Consider the following 19,621-nt stretch of genomic DNA (forward strand, 5'->3'; position numbering starts at 1 on the left):
TGGTACTATGTAAAGCGCTCTGATACCCGATACCTTCAGGTCATGTTCGCGCAATATAAAACTCCGTAAAAAAATAAATAAATAACTTCAATTATGCCCTTCAAAGGATCACATACAAATATCAGTTTTAATCAAAATGCCCATTATACTGCACAGCTGCGTAAAGACTTTAAAAAAAAAAAAATTAACAATGGTGAAAGGCAAACCGTGATGAGCAAAATCCTTTATTTTCCTCTCCATATTGCCACACAAAGACAGTCCATAGATCAACTGTTGTAATTCAGCGTGACCCACTGTTCCATCTTCCTGGACTTGTAAAATCACTTGTTGGTCTGCACACAACTATTTTGCCAATTTTCCCCAGTGATCAAACTCTAAATTTGGTTGTTAAAGAAACTTTCCCATTCAGTTACATGCCCTAATTCCACCCCCAATGCTATCCTTATCACATGTCCTATGATTTTAAGTAAATGAGGGGGGAACAACCTTTACAACGCAACTTTTACAACGCACTACCATTACAACGAAACTGTTACAACGCAAGTGGATTTACAACGCATGCCATTACAACGCAAGTCTTTACATCGACTTGCGCTAGATGGCGTGCTAACATTACAAATAGTGTAGTTTACTATCCCAACACCTTCCCTACTGTTAAGTGGACTGGAGTTGGAATAGTAAATTACACTTTTCTAATGTTAGCACGCCATCTAGCGCAAGTCGATGTAAAGACTTGCGTTGTAATGGCATGCGTTGTAAATCCACTTGCGTTGTAACAGTTTTGTTGTAACAGCATGCGTCATACATCCAAATGAGGAATAGAGTATCAGTCGCACTCCGTTTGTTATCGTTGTAACTTCAAATAGACAGATTTCTTGTGTTTTGGGTGCTGTGGGGTACCACCTCCTGATCAATGAGGCGTGAATGAATATTGCCAGCCAAAGTCCTTAGTCACTGGAAGGATCACCCCTGTGAGCACTCCCTGCGAACTAGATTCGCTTTTCAAAAAAGTCAATGGTCCATTCTTTAAATGTAAATGGAATTTATTCCAATGATAGTTCAATGGTGCAAAATTTTCATTAGATCAAAGTCAGTGTGTATTCACACTTTTCTCAAACAATCCATTATGCAAGTTGTTGTGGAATCACAGGAGTATTAATCCCCGATGCATTTCGGGACAAGCCCTTCTTCAGGGGGTTCTCCCGGTAAACAAAAATGAATGCTCTTAATAACCCCAGAGCAAAATGCGTCAAGTCAAAAACGTAGGTGTTGCAGTCAGTATGAACGAAAACACTATGTTTCTGTGAACTTCACATATAACATGTGAATCCCAGATGCAGTAATTGTGAATATGGTAGATGTTTTTTCAGACTGGTGGAAACTTGAGAAATGAAGAAAATTATTTCTGTCAGTAAATTTGGTAAATACAGATGTAGTGAGTTTATGATTTATAATCTGAACATCCACATCTAAGAATGGAATCCTGTTTTTGTCCAAGGTGTGCTTAAATTGGATCCGGTCGTCTATGGTGTTCAACTCTCAAATCGCCCCAAGTAAATCACTCTCTGAGCCTTTCCAGATTAGGAATATGTCATCAATGTATCTTAAGAACGTGATAGTGTTATCTATCCAGATGTTTTTAGACAAGATATGTTCCAGTTCAAAGTAGTGCATAAACAAATTTGCATACGCAGGAGCTGTACAATTGCTCACAGAAGTGCCATTTAATTGGGTAAAAAATTGATTGTCCCATGTAAAGTAGCTGTGATATAAAGTGAAATGCATAAGCTCATGTAAAAAAACATTAAAATCATCACTTTTATCACTCTTCAAAAGAAAAAATTCCATTGCTTGTAGGCCTAAGTTGTGTGGAATCGAGGTGTACAATGATTTCACGTCTATGGTGCATAAGATGTATTCGATGTCTTCTTTTAGTTCTAATTTACCCAACTTCGTAAGAAAGTCTGTCGTATCCTGTAAATATGTAGTCATTTGTTGAACGCTCGGTTGTAAATGACAATCTATATATTTTCCAATAGGTTCATGTATAGAGTTCCGAGTACTCACAATTGGTCTGAAGGGTGGATTTTGTAGATTTTTATGAATTTTAGGGATCATGTACAAATACAGTATACTTGGGTTTTGTTTGATGAGATATTTTTTATCCCTTTCGGTGATGGTCCCTGTGCTCAAAGCTTTATCAATGATTGTGGTTAAAATTTTTGTGAATTCAAGAGTTGGGTGGAAGTTCAACTTCATGTATATATTTTCATCTGCAACATGCGATTGTACACTGTCAAGATAAAATGAGGTATCAAGGACTACAAGCGCCCCTCCTTTATCCGCCTTACAGCATGTAATTTTCTCATTGTTACCAAGATTAGCAATCGCTTTCCGTTCTTTAAATGTCAGATTCGTGTTTCGGTCGACTTAGTTTTAAATACGTCATGCAGTTCTTTTTGTACAACCGTCTCAAATGAGTCTAAGACTTTGTGACTCACAGTTGCTTGGAATGTACTATCAGGTTTTAAATCTAATAATGTGGCTTGGTTTTCAGATAATGTTGGTGTAACGACATTCGTAAAAAAGTGTTTCAAACGTAAAGTCCTCATAAATTTGCACATGCAAATCTGTGTTTCTAATTCATTAGACTCATAGGTAGTGACGTATGATAATCCTTTCTGTAATGTTTGAATTTGGAAGGAAGATAGCTCCGTCTGAGAAATATTTATGACTAAATTCTCTGACTCCTGGTTGATTTTGCAATTGGTATCGATGAGTCGGTTGTGCTTTGTCCTCCTGGATCGCCGGGTGTGCCTCGGCCTCTTCCTAAAAAAGAAGCCGATGTGGTACTGCCAGTATTTGACGTTGAAGGTCTGTTGTCCTGTTCGGCATTAATGTTTCTAGGTAATGGTCCTCTTGGTTGTGTGTGAGAATGTGATCTTTGCTGGGATTCGTCTGACAAAGATATTTCATCAGTAGATCTGTTACCAAATTGTTGTCGTTGTCTGCGAGATGCCTATTCTTCTGCCCAACTGTAGACCTCACCTAATTTATAGTCAACAGTATCTCGTTTAAATTTTCGTAATTTTCTCTCATTAATTTCAGAAGTGTACTTCTCAAGTTGTAAATTAATATCTTGTAGTGTTTTTTGCCACTCATCCACTGGCAATTTGTCACAAATTTCTTGTTTTAATTGTGCCACTTCTTTTTCAAGTTCTTCCAAAGCTTTTGAAAGTTCCTCGACGATGCGCAAAATAAGATCTAGAGAACATTTATTAAGAATGCCATACCATCATTCGGTGAAGAGAGTTTTATTTTTGCAGACCTCTAGGTATCCTTTGGACTTCATGATACCGTATCAGTGTGCTAGCATGCTGGTTGATTTCTCTTTTGGCTGCAAATAAAAGTTGTTTGATGGTCGACTGTATTGATCCAGTACTCATAGAGACGCATTCTGGCTCCTGGATTAGAGAATAAATCCGGTTAATATCGTCGTTTGTGAATCCAAATGTATCTGCTGTGTTTCCAGTGATATTCGCAATATCTTCGGACAACATGTTTCTGTTGGGTGCGAAACCGATTAGATCAGTAGAAGAACGTAAATGAGGAATAGAGTATCGGTCGCATTCAGTTTGTTATCGTTGTAACTTCAAATAGACAGATTTCTTGTGTTTTGGGTGCTATGGGTACCACCTCCTGATCAATGAGTCGTGAATGAATATTGCCAGCCAAAGTCCTTCGTCACTGGAAGGATCACCCCTGTGAGCACTCCCTGCGAACTAGATTTGCTTTTCAAAAAAGTCAATGGTCCATTCTTTAAATGTAAATGGAATTTATTCCAATGATAGTTCAATGGTGCAAAATTTTCATTAGATCAAAGTCTGTGTGTATTCACACTTTTCTCAAACAATCCATTACGCAAGTTGTTGTGGAATCACAGGAGTATTAATCCCGATGCAATTCGGGACTAGCTCTTCTTCAGGGGATTCTCCCTGTAAACAAAAATTAATGCTCTTAATAACCCCAGAGCAAAATACGTCAAGTCAAAAACGTAGGTGTTGCAGTCAGTATGAACGAAAACACTAGGTTTCTGTGACCTTCACGTATAAAATGTCTATGGTGTTCAACTCGCAAATCGCCCCAAGTAAATCACTCTCTGAGCCTCAGCGAAGTCTTTTTTACATTTGCACTTCGCATGCTTCTTTTATATTTGGTTACTTTAATGATCGGTAAAGCATCTGGGATTCACATGTTATATGTGAAGGTCACAGAAACTGGAACAGATAAAGGTAGCTGGGAGGTGGGTGGGCGTGTGTAGATCTGCAGCTCTACATGCCAAGAACAGATGCATACTGGTAAGTAGCATATTCCGTTCGAGGCATATGAGCTGTAGATTACACACTGTGCATAGATTGTGTAGCAGTACCCCCTCCTAGCGGCGACCACCAGTATCTGTTGCAGTTGTTTGAAACCGTGTTTTGAGGACAGCCTGGCCCACACTATCTTGTTGCTTAGTTTGCACATCTACACAATAGTGTTTAGTGAAAGTGTGCGGGGTAGACCATGTAGCTGCTTTGCAGATATCATCTAAGGGGATGTTCCCTAAAAATGCCATGGAAGCCCCTATCTTACGTGTAGAGTGGGCTTTAGGGGGAACAGATAGCGTTTGTTTTGCTTTGTGGTAGCAAATCTGTATGCATTTAACAATCCACCTAGCTATCCCAGATTTGGAGATGGGGTTGCCTTTGTGTGGTGGTGAGAAAGACACGAATAGTTGTTTGGTCTGGCGAAAGGGTTGTGTTTTCTCGATGTAGTAGAGTAAGGCTCTTTTGACGTCTACGGTGTGTAGACCTCTTTCTGCAATGGTTTGCGGCTGCGAGAAGAATACGGGCAGTTCCACAGATTGATTGAGGTGAAAGGGAGAAATGACTTTAGGAAGGAATTTTGGATTAGTGCGGAGAACAACCTTATTATGATGCATTTGCAGAAAAGGTTCTTGAATGGTGAGTGCTTGTATCTCACTGACCCTTCTGAGGAAAGTAATAGCTACAAGGAAAGCTGTTTTCCATGTTAAAAACTGAAGCTCACATTTATGTAGGTGTTCAAATGGAGGCCCCATTAGTCTTGTGAGAACGATGTTTAGGATCCACACTAGTGAGGGTGGCACTCTAGGGGGAATTATTCTCTTGAGGCCTTCCATGAAGGCTTTTATGGCAGGTACTCTAAAGAGTGATAGATGTTGTCTATTTTGTAGATACGCTGCTATGGCAGCAAGGTGTAGCCTAATAGACGTGTAGGCTAGGTTGCATCTTTGTAGGTGTAGTAAGTAGCCTATGATGTGTTGGATAGACACATCTAAGGGATTGACATTATTGTTGTGACAATAAATCACTAAACGTTTCCACTTGGCTGCGTAGAAAGCTCTAGTGGTAGGTCGTCTAGCTTCTTTAATGACGTTCATACAGTCAGGGGGAAGATTAAGGTAACCAAATTCTAGGATTTCAGGAGCCAGATCTCAAGGCTTTAGTTGAGCTGGGTCCGGGTGTCTGATCTCTCCATGGTTCTGGGTTAAGAGGCGTGGAGAGAGGTGCGGAACTACGGAGAGTTCCAGCAATGTGGTGTACCACGGTTGTCTGGCCCAAGTTGGAGCAACTAGGATGAGAGTTAGGGAATGTTGCTGTAGTTTGCGCACCACTAATGGAATGAGTGGGAGAGGCGGAAAAGCGTACGCACATCTGCCTGACCAGTTCATCCATATAGCATTGCCTTTGGACAATGGGTGTGGATATCTGGCGGCGAAGCTTGGGCATTTGGCGTTTTCGTGGGTGGCGAAGAGGTCTATTTGTGGTTGCCCCCACGTTTGAAAGAATGGTTGAAGAACTTGTGGATGAAGTTCCCACTCGTAGATTTGTTGAGTTTGATGGCTCAACAGATCTGCAATGGTGTTTGGACTCCTGGGACATGTTGTGCTAGGAGAAAAATGTTTTGGAGGTATGGCGCACTTCCATATGGTCTGTGCTAGCTGAGAGAGCTGCAGAGAGTGTGTGCCGCCCTGTTTTTGGATGTAGTACATTGCTGTCATGTTGTCTGTGCGGACTAAGACAGCCTTGCCTGAGACGTGTGTTTGAAAGGCTTTCAGGGCTAGAAATATGGCCAGTACCTCCAGATGGTTGATGTGGAGTACATTTTGTTGAGGTGTCCACCTGCCCTGCATGGTGTGATGTAGTAGATGAGCTCCCCAGCCGGAGAGCGATGCCTTCGTTGTTAGAACTTTTTGAGGAACCGGCTCTAGGAACGGTCGCCCTGTGGAAAGGTTTTTGGTGGTCCACCACTGCAGAGAGCGATGGGCACGACGGTCTACCAACACCAGATCTGTTAGTTGACCTTGAGCCTGGTTCCATTGGTGTGCTAGGCACTCTTGGAGATGACGCATCTGGAGTCTTGCATGAGGTACTATGAATATGCAAGAGCCCATCATCCCTATAAGTTGCATAAACACTCGGGCTGGAAGAGTGTGTTGAGGTTGAAATTTGGCGCAAAGAGCTTGTATGCTTGCTATCCTGGCAGGGCTGGGGTAGGCTAACGTTTTTGAGGTGTCTATGGTGGCACCGAGGTATTGTTGTACGTGGAAGGGATGCAGATGGGACTTGGCGTAGTTTACTGTGAAGCCCAGGTCGTGAAGTAGTTGGATAGTGGCGTGAGTGTGTTGTACACACTGGCTGTATGAGCTGGCTTTTATAAGCCAGTCGTCTAGATATGGGATGACGTGGATGTGTTGTCTTCTCAGGTGTGCTGCCACTACTGCTAGGCACTTGGTAAACACTCGTTGCGCTGTGGTGACTCCGAAGGGGAGTACTTTGAAGAGGTAGTGGTGACCGTCCACTACGAATCAGAGAAACTTCCTGTGAGCAGTGTTAATGGGAATGTGGAAATAGGCGTCCTTGAGGTCTTTGGTGGTTAGGAAGTCGTTTTGGGAGAGCAGAGGAAGCACCTGCTGGAGTGTGACCATGTGAAAATGGTCTGAGTGTATGTATTGGTTTAGGGGTCTGAGGTCCAGAATGGGCCTGAGAGAGCCGTCCTTCTTTGGTATGAGAAAATATAGGGAGAAGACTCCCTTGTTTTGTTGGTGGGCAGGAACTGGTTCTGTTGCATTTTTTTGTAGGAGGGAGATTACCTCCTGCTTCAGAAGTGACAAATGTTCCTGTGACATTGGGCGCTATTTGGGTGGAAAGTTGGGGGGGTAGATGTTAGCTCTAGACAGTAGCCTGATTGGATTATTTGTTGCACCCATCTGTCTGAGGTGATGGTAGCCCAGACAGGAAGGAAATTGTGGAGTCTGCTCCCAAATGGAGTGGAATAGTCTGGGGGAAGTGGAGGGAAGTCACTGGGTGGAGGCGGAGGCAGAGCGGGAGGTGTTAGTTTTGCCTCTGCCTTTGTTATTGTTACCTCTGTAACTGCCTCTTAGATAACCCCTAGTGAAGGTGGATTGGGTAGGGGTTTTGTAGGAAGTGGAGGCGCTGTCGGAGGAGTAGCCTCTGGTATTGCTTCTAAAGGAGGAACAGCGAAAGGAGCGCCTGGGAGCTTGCGACTGCAAGGCTCTCATAGATTTTGCCGTGTCTGTGTCTTTCATTTTTTCGAGGGCTATATCGATACTAGGACCAAACAGATGTTTCTCATCAAAGGGGTGGTTGAGGATGGAACTTTGAACCTCAGGTTTGAAACCTGAGATGCGTAGCCAGGCATGCCTACGGAGAAGGGTGCTGGTATTTATTGCCCTGGAGGCGGTGTCAGCTGCATCGAGGGCACAACGGATGGAAGTGTTTGTGATGGTTTTACCCTCTTGAATCAATTCGTTGGCTTTTTGTTTATATTTGTCAGGGAGGTGTTAATTGATTGACTCCAGCTCATCATAATGTGCCCTGTCACATCTGGCTAGGAGCGCTTGTGTGTTAGCGATACGCCAGATGTTGGCCGCCTGGGACGCTGCCCGTTTGCCAGAGGCGTCTAGGAGTTTAGACTCCTTATCTGGCGGTGGAGCTTCACCTGATGCCTGGGAATTGGCACGTTCCTGGCATTGGAGACTACTAGAGAGTCTAGTGGTGCGGGGCCTTTAATGTAGGGTGGGTCTGTCGGGGTGGCTTTATACTTTTTCTCAATTCGTGGGTTAATGACCCTGGCTCTAACTGGGTCTTTAAAAATCTCTGGTGCGTGCTTAAGAACTCCCTTAAGCATCGGCAGAATTGAGGTGGACCTCTGCGTAGTGTTGAATGTATCTAAGAGGAAGTCCTCCTCTACGGGGTCTGTGTGGAGATCAACCCCGTGGTAGTGGGCAGCCCTATGGAGTAGCGGTTAAAGCCCATGGTGTCCTCTGGGGGGGAGGGTCTGGAAGGGTAAAGATCGTCCTGCGGGATGTTAGGGACGTCTGAGATGTTGTAGTCGTCCCATGGGTCTGGGGAGCCTGTAGGAGTAGGGTCCCCTGTTGGTTGGTTGTCCGCCCCGTCCCCTGTATCGTATATAATGTCATCATCATCATCCTGATCTGGAGATGGTGGAGGAGAATGATGTGGTGGGGGAGGAGGAGGAGGTGAGGGAGGAGGTGAAGGAATCCTCAAAGGGGAGGTGGCAAAGTCTCTCCTTTTTGGTGGTGGAGCTGGTGCAGGCTTGTCCAGTGATCTTTTTCTGGTGCTAAGCGACAAATGTCCAGTCTTTGGATCCTTTACGAGGGTTTTTTGGTAAGGATCGGGTCGAAACAGTTCGTCTGTAAGGGGCAGATCCTTCGGTGCCGATGGTGTCGGAGCCGTGGGTTTTTTCGGCGTCGATTCGGCACTGGTTCTTGGTTTTGAACCGTGGGGCTTAGCAGTGTCTTTTGACTTCCTCGGTTCCGAAGTGGCTTTCGGCTTTGAGGTCTGGGAGTCGACGCTTTTTGGCTTCTTGCTCGGCTCCGAGGGTGTTATCGGTGCCGAGGAGCCGGTACTAGTCTTCGGCGCCGAGAGCTTCGGTGTCAAGCTCGGCGCGGACGAGGAAAGGGGCGTTTTCTTTTTCGGTGTCTGTGTTGATGAGGTTTTGTCGGCACCGAGGGTAGGCTGGCTCGAGCCCGAGCTGCCTGAAGGCTTGATGGGCTTCTTAACCGGGCCCGAAAGCGAGGTCTGGGAAGTAGTCTTTTGGTGCATACCTAGGCCTGAAGGCGAAGGCGTGACCAAAGCCTTTTTCAATGGCATGGAGGGGGGCTTAGGGTCGGGGTCGACGTCTGTACTCACGCCCCTCTGTGCCGGAGTGATGTCCTCGACGTCGGAGTCGTCAGCTTCGGAGGCGCTGACGAGGCCTTCTTCGGTGTGCTGTTCCGGGACATTGACGCCTTCTTCAAAGATGTCGTCTGGGATCGAAGTCGACCAATGAGCCATTGTTCTCCTTGCTCGTCGGTCCCGGATCGTCTTCTTCGATCGGAAGGAGGCGCAAGCTGGACAGTCCCTTGCCTTGTGTTCTGGGGAGAGGCAGAGGTTGCACACCTCATGGAGATCGGTGTGGGGAAACTTCGACCCACATCGAGGACACTTCTTAAATGGAGTCCTTTCCATCAGCCGGGACCGGAGCCCAGGTAGGCCCGAAGGCCTTAGTCGACGACCGGAATCCAAGACTTAGATTGTTGAGAGTCGCGTCGAGTGTTGGAGAAAGCGATCCAGACAATACCGTCGAAGGGAGGAGGATTGCGCGCCGAACAGGAAAAACTGGAACGGTTCCGAACTGGAGCGCGAAGAACACATCCGAGCCCGATGGCGGAAAAAAACAATCTGAGGATGGAGCCGAAGCCCATGCGCAATATGATCCAACGGAGGAGTCACATACCTCGTGACTTCCAAAGACTTTCCAAGAGAAAAACAACTGCAACATCCGGGCCGAACACCAGATGGCGATCTATGCACAGTGTGTAATCTGCACAGTGTGTAATCTGCAGCTCATATGCCTCGAACATATATTTTATTATTTTAAGCTTGTTTTTTGCACGCATATTGCTTTGTAACTTGGCTTTTCAACCTATAAATACTGAACGTATGGAATTTCTTGCTATTTCATTCACATTTTGGACTTTATATTTTTTTTATCAACTCCGGTCACACTTATAATCCTGACCTACTTCACAGATTAAGCTATAGCATTCTCAGTGCTACACACATCCACCAAACTGGCATCCGCCATTACACATCATCTCTGCTGTATTTTCCTGCTATGACATGGACCATTAATTAGTCCCTCAACATTTCATCTATAAACTGTCCAAACTTACGTGTAGCAGCGAAGGTTCGCCTGCAGCCTTAAACTCATCAAGCTTTCCCATATCACTCTGCATAAAATCTATACTTTTCCAAAACTTATTTTTGGCTTAAAATAGTCTAACAACACTAGTGCCTTCTCACATTCGCCACAATACACAACATTTGAAGGCGTTATCACAGATAATTAATTTCTAAACACATTACAGCAATGTAGCAATACTGTATTCTACTGGGTAACACAGAACACCCACCAAACAAATCATACGTGACATCACACAAGAGACAGACCACAAGGGGGAAAGATGGCTACACTTACAATAGTGTGAAATAAACTATTGTTCAACAAGTTGCAGAACATCGCACATTTTGTCACCTACATATTGATGCTAGTATCAGGTACACCTCTACCTCTAGACCTCATCCAATACACTACTGTACAATAAATTACAAAGGCATTACAAATCACACACAGAAAACCTACTACAATACACAACTGACAAAACGAGTACCAGATCATCACATGTTCTGTACATTTCAGCAAGTGACTCAGACATCGTAATCACAGCTTCACAAACAAGACACTCATGCTTCTGTGGTGCCTTCCCAAAGGAGTCCCCATATTTAGTTGTCGACATACAGTTCTGGTAGGATCTAAACACAGAGATATTAGCACAAAGAACAAAAAAAAAACACAGTGAAGAACAGCCTTTGGAACTGCCATTTTAGGATGGAATACAGAGAAGGCAAATGGTGCAGGCCATGAGTTGATGAGAGTGGAAGAAGGTACAAAATAGGTGGTGATTTCAGAGGGGCAATGGTGCCACCATGAAGCAGCAAGGCTCATTTGGTATAGTGGAGAAATAGACAAAGAGGAATGAGGAGATAAAGGAAATAAGGAGGCATTTCCCCAACACGCAGGAGGAGATTCTTTTCAGAATCTAGCACAATCTCACAATAAGGAATGTTGCAAACTGCCATACATGTCTGTGCGCGGAGAAAACTAACAAAGGGATATGAGATTTAGAAGTCTTTGAGTTGGCTGGGTCAGAGGCCCTCATACTTACTCTTAATAGTATCCTCGCGAATCCATCTCAGCATGTCGTCCCACATCAGGAGCTGGACCCCTTTGTACCTAGAAGTCAGGAAGCTCACCACCTTCTGAATATGGTCGAGGTACATCTTTCCCAGGTCTCCATTGTTGCTATTCATCCATGACTTGGAGTCATGGCCTTCGCCAAGAGAGAAGACCTGTGTGGTATGAGAGGCAGAATGAGAAAGAAAAGGGGGTCTGTTGTGGTGGGTTGATATGTGTAAACCTATGTAAGTGCCGGTGACATTCAGAGAAGCCATTGCAACAGTGTACTTGCAGGTGAGGTAACTTCACAAGTGAGACTCAGGGAGCATTTCTTGTTTCAACTTACTGCGGTATCTATCACAACACGATCTGGTAGACAAATGCAGTATTCCCCACTGCTGTTATGACTGGTACCCCGAGTATCATAAATTTCGAGAGGCAGGAATAATGTGGAATTCTGTTGTTGGGCTGAACTGCCCTTAGGTAATACAGTATTACAGCAGAAACTGGAATTATCCACCAGATTGTTTGGCAATTTCCCATTTTCAGGCGCTTTACTAACCAGAAATGTCGCCAATTTTGAAATGGTGAAATTCCCAGGAGGAAGTATCAGGAATGTGGTATTCCAGCATGTCTTGTAATTTCATAAATGGCAAAATGCTTCTGAATTTGAAATAAGACTGCTCTTGGAATGGCTAAAGGTCGTCTTGTATGTAAGTGTCTTGTTACAGAAAAGCAGAAACTGCCATGGCAGACTTTAATTTTGCTAGTTCTCTTTTATGAAATCTACATGTCATGGCGTCTCTTTCTGGATGAGCGCGGGGATGCCCAAGGGTAACCAGGCGCGTTATAAAACTCATTAATAATAATAATAATAACAGTGTATTAATTGTTTTGTCATATTCTCACTCTGGCTATCATTGTCCTTGTTTTGATTTTGTTATTGATTCCAGTAAGTATATAACTATGTGACAGATTCTGAAATAGGATAAATGAATCAGGGCGTCAGTCTGAAACTGAATGCTGTGAGTAAAAACGTATATGTGGAATAAAAAGGGAGGGACCTGCAGATTATCACATTTCAAGCCCAGACACATTTAGATGTGAACTAAGATTTGCATGATGCCTATCAGAAATAGGTCTTTAAAGACCGTACTACCACGCAATATGATATTATTGAAAGCACACGATTGACAAATTGAGAGACAGCAGTGTCCATATGCTCTTGTTCCTTTACCTCATCCGCGCCAATGTGAACCCAGGTTTTCTGTGGGTGCTTGTCCAGAACCTGCTGCAGAATCAAGGTCACCAAGGGCAACGTTTCAACAGCATGGGGGTTCAAGCTGTTGGGGTACTTCTCGACCTCCCTCAAGTGCTTGTACTTGCCATGCTTCAGGACGAACTGTCAAAGAAAAGAAAGGGGGAATATTAGAAGGGTGGAGAGAGACACAGGAAAGTGCCTGGATTGTGAGTACAAGAACTCATCCTCCTATCGAAGACATCAACTCTGGCCACTAATGCTTTACTCAAAGACTAGAGCAGCACCTCTCGAGATCTGGAGCAAGAACTCAACCATTATATAAATTCTGTTTGCCAACAAGGAAAGGCACTGTTTTGCTCCGGTCCCTCATACTAAGCTGAAGCCCAACAATTGCCCGAGCAAAAAACCCCAAGGTCGGCTTCACAGAATCGCTTCCCGTTGCTCCTACCAAAACGGAAGCAATTAATGGGAAGGTCACTACAATCTCATGGTTCACCCTCAGGAACTCTTTGTCCCTACTCCATTCTCTAGAAGCAGACTACAGAACATTCTGCTAATACACGAAGACTAACTTTTATCTATCTAACTCTGACTTAGAATCGACCTAATCTCACTAACCACTTTCTCTGCCACACTCTCTTCCTTTTTCAGTCATTAGGTGCAATTTTTGAGCTGGACTAACAAGTTATAAAAGCAATAAAATAAACAAAGAAGACAAGCTCCCCTGGTAACTCTTAAGCTTGCCATAATTTATTTAGGAGGCCGTTCTTGGCTTTGTGGTGTGCATAAATAAATCAACAAGCATTGGCCACACTTACAGGTCAGGCATTTAAATTAAACCTCCTTTTCAGTCATTGATGGGTTTGAACACTCAATAAGTTCCCATACGCTTACTCTTCTGTACGTTTACTCTTGCACTTCTGCATCCTTCTGACCACCAACTGAGTCATTCTTACATTTAATCACTTATACAACTCTAAAACACCCCAAAATGTTCAACAACATATGCAAGATATATTAAAAGAATAAAAATAGAAAAAATAAAACATACAGCCACATTAACATATTGGGCAATTGCTTGCAATAACAAATCAAATTAAACATCGCAGCAGATTTTCGACATGCAATGGTGTTGTACGCAGTGTTTTGTCATTTTAAGTTACAGCATGGCTGCCACGTTTAAAACCAATCTGTTAGCCATCTTAGAACAACAAAATAATAATACTCTGTAGCCAATGCCTTTCCAAGATGGTCACCTGGTTTAGGGGCCTGGGCATTGCTGGACGTGGCGCACTGCAGATGATATGAGCGACAATCAAGTGGGCAATTGGCACTGTCTTGGGAACAGTGTATGCTTCAAAAATTAAAACAAAAAGAGAAAGACAGAAAGAAAAGGGGACCTTTAAAAGGAGCAAATGGAATTCAAAAGGATAGGCCCACCAGCTCTGTCATGTGTAGTCACTCACAGGGCAAGAGAGCTAATGGCTGATGTTGTCACACCCAATATGCTTTGCTGTATGCTATCATGGGATAGGGCAGGAAGTCTATAGTGATAGGCGAAAGAAGCATGAGATGGAATTAAAACCAGGCAGTATTGATATTCAGTAACCCTAGAATTAGGCAGAACTGGTGGTAGGTTTGTAAGAAAAGCTTTGGTCACTTATTTGTTGATTAGTACAAATGAAACACTTGAATAGCATCCCAAAGCTTAATGCAGCTATCACCATTATGTTATGGGAATCTAAGCATCTGCCCTCTCAATGGCATTCAAACTAAATTTAAAGACAAGGGGGTCGAGAATTTAGGTTTTATTTGGGACTCTAGTCCTAGCACAAAATCACAGCTTGATGCAGGGGTACGAAAGATAAGCCATCTGTTAATAAAGAATTCCGAACAGGGCTATAGGAAAACCCTCTACAGGACAACTCTCCAAAGTCCAGCTGCAAAAATTTCAGGGGCTCAGAAAATGGGACCATGGAATTACTTAAACATAGCCTTGAAAATACAGCCTATAGTGTTTAATAATATAGAAGGATTGATAGGATCTTACCAGTTTTTGTAAAATCCCCCATTTCTGAATCCTCTCTAAGAGTAAACATGTGGCCATAAAAGTCAACAAAGCACTCATAAATGTGTTTTATTTGACTTATTTCATTGGTCATATACTCATAAAATATAAAAGATGTGCAATATTAAAAACATACTTTCAAAGCAAACAAAAACGCCAACACAAACAGCACTTTCTGATGTTTGATGGCTCTAACTAGTTCTATGGCTGCAAGCCACAATGAACACCCATATTTTGTAAATACTGAATGTAAATAATCTCAACAAAATTTGAAAATTAATACACCACTGAAAGTCAAGCAAATCATGAAAAACATGCAGTTTAACCTATGTACGGTTATCGCCCTATTGTTCTTTAGCATTGTCATCAAACCTCCCAATTTCCATCCGAATTTACTCGACCCTGATTCATAATAAAGCATATCACCTAACTGGGTCTCGGTATAACATTAAATAATTATAGAATGCAGAGGATCCCATTAAATCTCTTTATAGAAAGTCTGAAAACAAATATGCTTGATACTGTCCAAGGCTTTCAGCTAAAGCCATTTTCTTCACTGTCCATTCCCTCTACTTATAGGAGGCCAAAGTAGAGTATCATTCACCATTAGAGTATTTTACTCTTCAAACTTCTCCAAACCTGACTTTCTCTACAAGACATTTTTTCGAAAATATATTGCTATCCAGCTCATTGAAATTACAAAATAAAATATGTTTGACTTTTTGCTTATAAAAAACATGAGCAATCTCTTATTCAGCTCCACTAGCTTTTATCATTGCTGACCGGGAAAGTTTAAGAATGCTTTTCATTATGAAGGTATTTATATAAAAAAAAGGTATATGGTCATCCACAAACAGAATTTTACTCCCAAACAAAATCATAGGTTTGGCCTTGGTATTTACTCTTTCAACAGTGGATTATAGGTAAAACCTCCAAAACTTTTATTAATCTGGAGTAATGCATTTATGGTACTAACAGCCTCATTTGTTTCCAATGTAGATCCCAGGATATATTGCAATTCCTAAATATTGTTCTTCTTTAGCCACATCCAATTTTAAACCATCAAGCCACCAAGAGCTTTTTATAGGTTTCTTTCCATGACAAACAATTTTTGTTTTGTCAGTCTCTATAAAGAGTTTATTTTCAGCACAATAGGAGTGTGAAGCATTTATTTTCATTTAAAGGCCTAAAGGAGTCAGATCAATCTGTACCAGATTGTTCACATATAGGATACACCAACATGTAAACTGCCTAACTTACATGAAAAAGGGTTCCATTTTACATTTTGTCCAGCAAGAAAAAATACCATTGAGGTCAAAAGGCTCTCTTGCCTTAGACCATGTCTAATGGGCATCTCTTTTGTCAATTTATTATTAGTTGAAGCGTATACTCTTTTCTATGTACAATTGAATAATTTTGAAAACCCTTGTAGGATTTTACATTTTTTCACTGCTCCACTGAGTCAACGGATGCCTGAAAGTCGCCGCAGCTATATTCAGATTTGTTTTCTTCCACTTATTAAGTGCAGCTTCCCATAATACAAAACAATGGTCACCATTACCCACCATATTGAAATCCAGCATGTTCTTTAGGCATCAAGAGACTATTCCTTATACCAGTCACTCAGATTCATCATCACAAATTTGGCAAATATAGTAGATGCCATATTGGTTACGGACACAAAATGATAGCAGGAGCCTTATCTTTACTCCCTCTCTTTAAAGAGAGTTTACCAATGGCCAACCTCAAAGAGGTGGGAATCCTCCCATTCTGAGTTCTAGTAAAAAAAAGATAAGGTTTCCTTGAACCATATTTAAACCTTCTCCCATATGGCTCGTCCAGGGAAAACGCACATTTACATGTGCCAAATGTATTGCAATGAAGAGGTTCCCTACCTCCAGCAACTGTGTATTCGGGCATACTGGGTGATTTACTCCATGGGGAATCCTAAAGCTTCCATCATTCATAACCCCGAACAGATCATCTAACTCACTCAGATCAACTTTTATATTCAAGTTACTCCATACAAGAATGTGTTCTTTGAAATTCAGATCGTATGTATAACAAATCAGATCTCAAAAATTGCAAGTTACTGTCAAAATGATTTTCATGGCATTTTGGTAGATATTGACCATAGTTGCCCCAATGATAAAAAGAAAATGCAATAACTATTGACAATAACCATTGGCATGTGGCATTTATTATTTTCATAAATGGTCATTAAACACTAAGTCTATGGTGTGGTTTAAAAAAAAAAACATCCGAAAATCCTGGCCAAAATTCTGGCGGGCCGCTTGGTCAGGGTGCTCGGAGACTTGATCCATCCGGATCAATCGGGTTTTATCCCGCACCGGAACACTGCGCTAAACCTTAGGCGTCTTCATGGCGTGATTGCCAGGGCGAGCACGCTGCAAGAGCCAGCTATTGTGGCGTCTCTTGATGCCACGATGGCTTTTGATACAGTGGAATGGACATATCTGTGGGCCGTGCTTGCCAAGTTCGGCTTTGGCCCTGGTTTCGTGAGCTGGGTGAGGTTGCTTTATGAGGGACCCCTTGCGAGTGTTGTGGTAAACGGGCGGGCATCGACTCCAGCTTGGGAGGGGCACCCGGCAGGGTTGCCCCCTGTCGCCTTTGTTGTTCGCCCTCGCCCTCGAGCCGCTGGCGGCGTGGATACGCTGGCACCCGGATATACGTGGACTTAGATGGTCGCCCGATCACGAGGACCGTATTTCGCTCTATGCCGATGACATCCTGTTATATCTCGCCTCGCCCAAGAACTCGCTTATAGTGGTTTGTGACGTTCTGACGTCGTTTGGTAAGAACTCGGGTCTCGTCATCAATTGGAGTAAATCATATCTGTATGTCCTGAGCGGCGATGTTCCGCCTGTCCCGCGAACTTGTTCGATACAGATTGCCCAGCAGGGCTTCGTGTACCTAGGGATTTTTATCTCCACTAATCCCACTCTGCGTTATGAGAAGAACCTGCTACCTCCCCTGGCGCGTTTGCGGCGGGATGTTGCGGGCTGGCGGAGGATGCCGCTCTCCCTCCTCGGGCGCGCCGCCTTGTTCAAAATGATGTCGCTTCCACGGTTCCTCTATGCCTTGCAGAACACTCTTGATTGGGTACCGGCCAGTTACTTTCGGGAGGTCGAAAGCCTCCAACGATCGTTGTTGTGGGACGGGCGGCCGCGCATAGCGATTGCTAAGTTGACGCTTCCGTGGTACGACGGGGGTATTGCGCTTCCAGACATTCGGCGCTATTACTGGGCCACCCAGTTGAGCGCGATTAATCATGGATTCTATGGCCCGGCTCTAAGCCCCGGCTACGCCATGGACCGATGGTTGTTGCGTGGCGGTAATTATCATAGGGCGTTGTACTCGCGGTCGCTGGACTCGTCCCTCACAGGGCCCACTGGGGTGGCGGTGCGGGTGTGGAAGTTGGCGACTGACTCGCTGGGCTGGAAGGATAGGCTCACCCTTGCTACCCCGTTGTTTGACTCTGAAAAATTGGGGAAGCTTTGGCACACGAAAGGGTTCGAGAAGTGGGACTTGATCGGTATCTCCAGGGTTGGAGATTTGCTGATTAAGGGAAGGGTGAAGTCCTTTGAAGAGCTGCAGAAGGAGTATGAGTTGGGGAAATCCGAGTTCTTCCGCTATCTTCAGGTGCGTCATGCCCTGCGGTCAGTCCTCGTAGAAGGTGAGAGGGTGCCTGAGTCCTCTCCATTGGAGGACCGGATCCTCGATGGCCATATGCCAGAGAGTACGATCTCTCTTATCTATAAGAAATTGATTAATGTTCAGGCGGACCTGCTATTGGGGCTACGGGACCAATGGACTAGGGACGGACTTGAGCTGGACGACGAGGACTGGCAGTCTGCGGTCTCCTCTCCTAAGGAGGTCGCGATCCCGTCGCGTCTACAGCTGGTGCAGCTCAAAATACTCCACAGAGTCTATGTCACGGTGCCAAAGCTGGTTCATATGGGATTTTCTGAGGAGGGCTTATGTAGGAGGGGCTGTGGTATGGTGGGTACCTTCCTGCACATCATTTGGGAATGTGGCGTCATCACGGAATTTTGGAGAAGAGTCCATGCGGTAATGGGGGAGGTGACGGGCATTGATATGCAGCCGGAGGCGCGGTGTTGTCTCCTGAACGTTTGGGGGCCTACTGATCACGATGAAGCACAGACCCAGTGGGTGACACTGGGTAACATGGTGGCTAAGCGAGACATTGCGCGCCTGTGGGGCTCCGTGGGACCCCCCACATTGGCTGCGTGGAAGGAAAACATGGACTGGAGTATGCTCAGAGAAAAGACGGTATATTGTGCTAGAGGGCGTCCTCGGAAGTGGCACGCCATCAGGGGGCGCTGGAACCACTATAGGGGGGGCATATGCCTTGCCCCTGATCTGGATCCCCCCCCGAGGAGCAGCTCTCTCCTTAGCATTCTTTCCAGCTCTGTATATATATTTGATTGTTAACTGTCTTCTTGGGTCTCTGCTTTTCCCCCTTTTTCCTCTTATCACAGCACTGTGACTGATAGACGAGGGGGGCCCGGTCTCCCCTGAGGGGCAATAACCAGTTGTATTCAGTCTTTTTCGCCTTGCTTGGGTTTGGGGTGTGTTTGCGTTTATTTAAAATAGAACCTTTTTGCTTCTCCTTTTATGCACTGTGGACGTTTTTTGTACTGCTTTCTTGGAGCTGCCGAACCTCCGGGTTGTCGGCTGAATAGCTGTGTCCCTGTTTTTTCATGAATAAAGGTTTTCCAAAAAAAAAAAAACATATATCCATCTAGGACAAAGTCCTCCATCACCCATGGTTTTTGAAGTAGGATGATCGCATGGCTAGTAAGTATTTCTATTTTTTCTTTGTTTGGGTTCTGTCCAAGTATATTCCATTATATTAATTAGATTGGTACCAGAAACGGGACAGTGCCTCCTTGTCCTTA

The 19,621-nt window shown here is 43.9% G+C and overlaps 1 protein-coding gene across 2 annotated transcripts in view; it reads right to left on the reverse strand.

The window, feature by feature from the left end:
• The window catches only part of LOC146796740 (hexosaminidase D-like), a 326,342-nt gene that overhangs the window by 126,179 nt on the left and 180,542 nt on the right, over positions 1-19,621 (reverse strand). For both annotated transcript variants that reach the window (XM_085629431.1, XM_085629430.1), the window contains exons 6-7: positions 12,587-12,751; positions 11,339-11,522 (exon numbers count right to left, since the gene is read on the reverse strand). In XM_085629431.1, coding sequence (XP_085485557.1) covers positions 11,339-11,522; positions 12,587-12,751 — 349 coding nt within the window. The remainder of the gene's footprint in view (positions 1-11,338; positions 11,523-12,586; positions 12,752-19,621) is intronic.

This window comes from Triturus cristatus, chromosome 10, assembly GCF_964204655.1.
Source record: "Triturus cristatus chromosome 10, aTriCri1.1, whole genome shotgun sequence".
NCBI lineage: Eukaryota > Metazoa > Chordata > Amphibia > Caudata > Salamandridae > Triturus > Triturus cristatus.